This window comes from Lactuca serriola, chromosome 1 (genome assembly GCF_051521515.1).
Source record: "Lactuca serriola cultivar US96UC23 chromosome 1, Lser_US96UC23_V15, whole genome shotgun sequence".
Taxonomy (NCBI): domain Eukaryota; kingdom Viridiplantae; phylum Streptophyta; class Magnoliopsida; order Asterales; family Asteraceae; genus Lactuca; species Lactuca serriola.
Window position 1 is genome coordinate 4,301,987 of NC_136408.1, and position 6,156 is coordinate 4,308,142.

Genomic DNA, 6,156 nt, shown 5'->3' on the forward strand with positions numbered 1-6,156 from the left:
ATTTTGTATATGCCTCAATAATTAGTACTATTCGTGTCACATATAGTTGTGTTAAGGGAGTTGTATGGTAGAGCTATTTAGACTTTAGAGGGCAAATCTTGTTTGACTTTGGACACTTTATCAGCTGTATCCTTATGGTCGAGATGATGGGATACTACTTTGACCAAAGTTGAATAATTTAACTATATTTTATTGAACCGCTAAACTGTTCCTTTTTCGGTGATGCAAATCGATTTTGTGTTTTCATGTCTTAGTTTAATGTTAATTTGCGTCCTATAAAACCCCTACACATAGAAGGCACCTAAGACACAAATTGTCCAGACAAGAAACATTTCAAACATACAATCATGGGATCCATTGTTAAACCTCATGCAGTGTGCATACCCTTTCCAGCACAAGGCCACATTAATCCCATGCTAAAACTAGCCAAGATCCTCCATTCCAAAGGCTTCCATATCACCTTTGTCAACACCGAATTCAACCACCAACGCCTCCTCAAGTCACAGGGCTTAGCCACCCTCAGCCACCTCCCTTCCTTCAAATTTGAGACCATTCCTGATGGCCTTCCGCCACCGGAAAACCTAGATGCCACCCAGGACATCCCCTCTTTATGCAAGTCCACCTCTGAAACGTCTCTTGATCCTTTCAAGAAGCTTCTCTTTAAACTCAATAATACCAGCACCACACCTCCAGTGAGCTGTATAGTTTCTGATGGTGTAATGAGCTTCACACTTGATGCAGCTGATGAATTGGGAATACCAGAAGTTTTGTTTTGGACAACTAGTGCTTGCGGCTTTTTGGCCTATGTACACTATAGCACTCTCAGAGAAAAGGGATTCATTCCACTAAAAGGTTATGCATCATATGAATTTACCTCCTTAATACCACTTTCACAAATTCTTTCTATTTGCTAGTACCTTTAGGAAGTTTACTTTTGTTTTTTAAAATTTCTTTTATAAACATGCAGATTCTGCCGACTTAACAAATGGGTACTTGGATACAGTCGTTGAGTGCATACCTAGCATGAAAGGCACACGATTGAAAGACATGCCAACTTTCCTTAGAACTATAGATCCAGACGATATCATGGTCAACTTTGTTATACGAGAAACCACAAGAGCCAAACGAGCTTCGGCGATCATACTCAACACTTTCGAGGACCTAGAGCACGACGTGTTAAAGGAGCTCTCTTCGATCTATCCTCGTGTGTACTCAATCGGGCCTTTACATACCCTCGAAAACAATTTAAAGAACAAGGATTTGGAGTTATTGGGTTCAAGTCTCTGGAAAGAAGAGGCCGAATGTCTGGAATGGCTGGACTCCAAAGAATCTAATTCGGTTGTTTACGTGAATTTTGGAAGCATAGCCGTGATGACACCCCAGCAACTAGTTGAGTTTTCATGGGGACTTGCCAACAGTAATCAGACTTTTTTGTGGGTTATCCGACCAGACCTTGTCTCCGGAGACTCCCCCATGCTGCCACCGGAGTTCCTAGCTGCGACGAGTGGCAGGGGGTTGTTGGCAAGTTGGTGTCCTCAGGAAAAAGTTCTAAATCACCCATCAATTGGAGGATTTCTGACACATAGTGGGTGGAACTCCACCTTGGAGAGTATATCGAGTGGAGTTCCGATGATTTGTTGGCCATTCTTTGCTGAACAACAGACAAATTGTTGGTATAGCTGTAATCAATGGGGCATTGGGATGGAGATAGACAGTGCTGTCGACAGAAGACAGGTTGAAAAGCTTGTGAATATTTTAATGGATGAAGAAAAAGGTAAACATATGAAAAAAATGGCTGGAGTTTGGAAGGAAAAAGTTGAATCCATGTCATCTTGGTTGAACATAGACAACTTGATCAAGGAAGTACTACTTCGATCTTAGGGTTCGGTTGCTTGGAACATGGAATTAATTTATGCGTTTCAAAGTTGTACAACGCAGCATTGACGTCTTCACATTCACGACGATTGTATTATGTTACTTGATTAATTGCTTTTTATTCATATTACTATCATCCGATATAGTTTCTCCCATATTAATAATTATTTTGTTGTTATTTTATTATTATTTTTTTAAAACCGATAACACATATCATTTAATGGTACTTTTAAATCATTTTTTTTTTCATTATAAAACTTGAACCATCAACCATTTAAAGAAACCATTTAGAGAAAAAGATACATTTTCACTTTTTATTTTATTTACCTAACTAAAGAAATCGTGTAATATGGGGTGGCCGTATCACATTGCCTCTCCCTATTGGGGGGCGGGGGGTTATCTCCTTTCACACCCATTGACGACCACATCATCATCATGCAACTAAGAATGGTGTATACTTTAAAAAATAGACCCACTAATAGCATTGCACTTGCAACTTTTTATATGAGAACATTATACTTTAAAAAATAGACCCAATTATAGCAATGAATATTGTACAATGTACAATGCTTTGTATTTGAATGTCATTGTTAAAATAACTAAATTTTCCAATGTACAATGTCATAAAGCAAGGAAACGAAAAAAGAATGCCATATAAAACAAACCAATGATACTATATCGTTGTTTTTACATTTAACCCCAAAAAGATATGTTTACAATTTTTATGGGACGGAATGCTGTTTCATGTACATTATTACTCCATAATGAAGCATTTATCCATTTTGTTATGGAATAGGTTTATACATAATTTTTGATTGTTTAGGTGGGAACTATATAGAATATAGGTTGTGGTTACTAGTTAAATGGTAGATTAGATTGGGATCCGATCTCTATCCAAACAAGTTTTAAAAGCATTTGTTGCAAACCATGAGGCTTCAAGAAGCTAAGTTGAGATAACTATCAAAAGAGGTACAGGAGGATTAGTGGGTGTGGTCCCTAGATTGGGTCTGGTAATTTTCTAGTCGGTTCGACTAGGTTCAAAATAGATGAGCTTTATCTAGAAGGTTCTGATTCGAGTCTACTTGGAACTCGAGGTGTCCTATACAGATTAATGGTATTCCTACGCTTAGCAACCATGATAGTTAAGGAATCGAGGTTTCATCCATGTTGTTCTCTATTTGTATCGAAGATATTCAATCATTTGCTCACTTTGTTCATGGCCTATGATATTTCTCTTCATCTAAGGTCCAAATTGCAATCTGGTGAGGTCAAAACCCCAAGCATCCGACATTCAAACCCTTTTGATCGAGTTCAAATGAAGTCGAAAGACGAATAAGGCTTTCGATGTGGTAGTTGGTACACCTTGTGGGTGATTTTGAGCTTAATGTACGGACTACCACATCGAAAGCCTTATTCTCCTTTTGACTTTTGACTTCTCCAAATCACTTAGCACTTTATATGTTCCTATTAGAAATTCTTAATCTTGTTTTGGACTATTTTTTTCTAGGAAACATTGTTCAGCCCATCTGTATGCAATGAGGGGCGTGATGTTGAATCCCCAATTGGTTATGTTGGTTTTAAGAAAAATGAAATGAAATAAGTGACGCTGCAACTTTGAGCTTAATGATGTATGTTTGTAGGTATACTTATAGAAAATGTATAAGGGTTTTATAAGTGTCTACAACTTGGGAGTCATAAATCCAATTTTTACATAGCCCGCAAAAATCCTTTTTGGACCCGCCAAACCCAAACAAAAACTTCATCTAAAGAGATCTGAATATCCTTTTTTTTTTTAATAATTATAAAACCATGACATTCGATAAATTGCTCTTTCATTTTTTCTGATCCCCCTAAAAAATTTCGAAATAAAAGGTAGGCTTTAAACAATATCACGCTCTTCAGCAAACAATGGCCCTTTATTCGATATCGTTTTTTCTCCACTGTCGATTATAATTTCTGTCGATAACTTCAATGCCAGCTGACACTGGTCCACGGTTGACTCTAATTTCTTGGAGGTGCATGGAATTTGAGATGATAACGCCTATGTTCGTCTTTGACCATGTAAGATTATACCTATAAAGGGTCAAAAACATCCTGAGGTTGCTTTCCAATTCTTCTGCCAAATATGTGGGTCACAGGTAACTGCAGGTATTCCATATTTGTAGTGATTAAATAATAAAGCATTTTCCTCCTTTTAACTTTCATTTTCATAATAAACTAAAATGATCTAGAGATTACTTATTTGGTAAATTAAATAACGGTAAATATCAATAATATTGTAATCATAGCAACAAAATAATTATTAATTTGGGAGATCAATAATGGATGATAGGAATACATGAAGTAAACAATTAACAGAATACAATCGTCCTGAATATGAAGACGTCAATGCTTGCGTTGTACAACTTTGAAACGCATAAATTAAGTTCCATGTCCCAAGCACTCGAACCCTAGGACCCTAGGATCGAAATAGCACTTCCTTAATCAAGTTGTCTATGTTCAACAAAGATGACATGGATTCAGCCTTTTCCTTCCAAACTTCAGCCATTTTCTTCATATCTTTACCTTTTTCTTCATCCATTAAAATATTCACAAGCTTTTCAACCTGTCTTCTGTCGACAGCACTATCTATCTCCATCCCAATGCCCCATTGATTACAACTATACCAACAATTTGTCTGTTGTTCAGCAAAGAACGGCCAACAAATCATCGGAACTCCACTCGATATACTCTCCAAGGTGGAGTTCCATCCACTATGTGTTAGAAATCCTCCAATTGATGGGTGATTTAGAACTTTTTCCTGAGGACACCAACTTGCCAACAACCCCCTGCCACTCGTCGCAGCTAGGAACTCCGGTGGCAGCATGGGGGAGTCTCCGGAGACAAGGTCTGGTCGGATAACCCACAAAAAAGTCTGATTACTGTTGGCAAGTCCCCATGAAAACTCAACTAGTTGCTGGGGTGTCATCACGGCTATGCTTCCAAAATTCACGTAAACAACCGAATTAGATTCTTTGGAGTCCAGCCATTCCAGACATTCGGCCTCTTCTTTCCAGAGACTTGAACCCAATAACTCCAAATCCTTGTTCTTTAAATTGTTTTCGAGGGTATGTAAAGGCCCGATTGAGTACACACGAGGATAGATCGAAGAGAGCTCCTTTAACACGTCGTGCTCTAGGTCCTCGAAAGTGTTGAGTATGATCGCCGAAGCTCGTTTGGCTCTTGTGGTTTCTCGTATAACAAAGTTGACCATGATATCGTCTGGATCTATAGTTCTAAGGAAAGTTGGCATGTCTTTCAATCGTGTGCCTTTCATGCTAGGTATGCACTCAACGACTGTATCCAAGTACCCATTTGTTAAGTCGGCAGAATCTGCATGTTTATAAAAGAAATTTTAAAAAACAAAAGTAAACTTCCTAAAGGTACTAGCAAATAGAAAGAATTTGTGAAAGTGGTATTAAGGAGGTAAATTCATATGATGCATAACCTTTTAGTGGAATGAATCCCTTTTCTCTGAGAGTGCTATAGTGTACATAGGCCAAAAAGCCGCAAGCACTAGTTGTCCAAAACAAAACTTCTGGTATTCCCAATTCATCAGCTGCATCAAGTGTGAAGCTCATTACACCATCAGAAACTATACAGCTCACTGGAGGTGTGGTGCTGGTATTATTGAGTTTAAAGAGAAGCTTCTTGAAAGGATCAAGAGACGTTTCAGAGGTGGACTTGCATAAAGAGGGGATGTCCTGGGTGGCATCTAGGTTTTCCGGTGGCGGAAGGCCATCAGGAATGGTCTCAAATTTGAAGGAAGGGAGGTGGCTGAGGGTGGCTAAGCCCTGTGACTTGAGGAGGCGTTGGTGGTTGAATTCGGTGTTGACAAAGGTGATATGGAAGCCTTTGGAATGGAGGATCTTGGCTAGTTTTAGCATGGGATTAATGTGGCCTTGTGCTGGAAAGGGTATGCACACTGCATGAGGTTTAACAATGGATCCCATGATTGTATGTTTGAAATGTTTCTTGTCTGGACACTTTGTGTTTAAGGTGCCTTGTATGGGTTTTATAGGATGAAAAGACAAAATCGATTTGCATCACCGAAAACTGAACTTTATAGCATTAACTTATATAGTTTAAATTATTCCACTTTGGTCAAAGTCATATATCCCCATCGTCTCGACTATAATATAGCTGATAAAGTATCCAGACTCCAGAGTCAAACAAGATTTGCCATCTAAACTCTAAATAGCTCTACCATCGTTGCAACTTGCAATATATCATTGGACCTTT

General features: G+C 38.5%; 2 protein-coding genes across 2 annotated transcripts; one reads left to right on the forward strand and one right to left on the reverse strand.

Moving 5' to 3' along the window:
• The first annotated feature begins 296 nt into the window (after positions 1 to 296).
• On the forward strand, positions 297 to 2,039 carry LOC145086389 (7-deoxyloganetin glucosyltransferase-like). The gene is made up of 2 exons (XM_079024167.1): positions 297 to 852; positions 968 to 2,039. The coding sequence occupies exons 1-2, from the start codon at positions 348 to 350 to the stop codon at positions 1,879 to 1,881; spliced, it is 1,419 nt and encodes a 472-aa protein (XP_078880293.1). The 5' UTR covers positions 297 to 347; the 3' UTR covers positions 1,882 to 2,039.
• A 2,255-nt stretch (positions 2,040 to 4,294) lies between these two features.
• LOC145086473 (7-deoxyloganetin glucosyltransferase-like) lies at positions 4,295 to 5,925 on the reverse strand. Its single transcript, XM_079024269.1, has 2 exons — positions 5,363 to 5,925; positions 4,295 to 5,247 (listed from the first exon to the last, which is right to left on the reverse strand). The coding sequence occupies exons 1-2, from the start codon at positions 5,865 to 5,867 to the stop codon at positions 4,334 to 4,336; spliced, it is 1,419 nt and encodes a 472-aa protein (XP_078880395.1). The 5' UTR covers positions 5,868 to 5,925; the 3' UTR covers positions 4,295 to 4,333.
• Between the last annotated feature and the right edge of the window lie 231 nt (positions 5,926 to 6,156).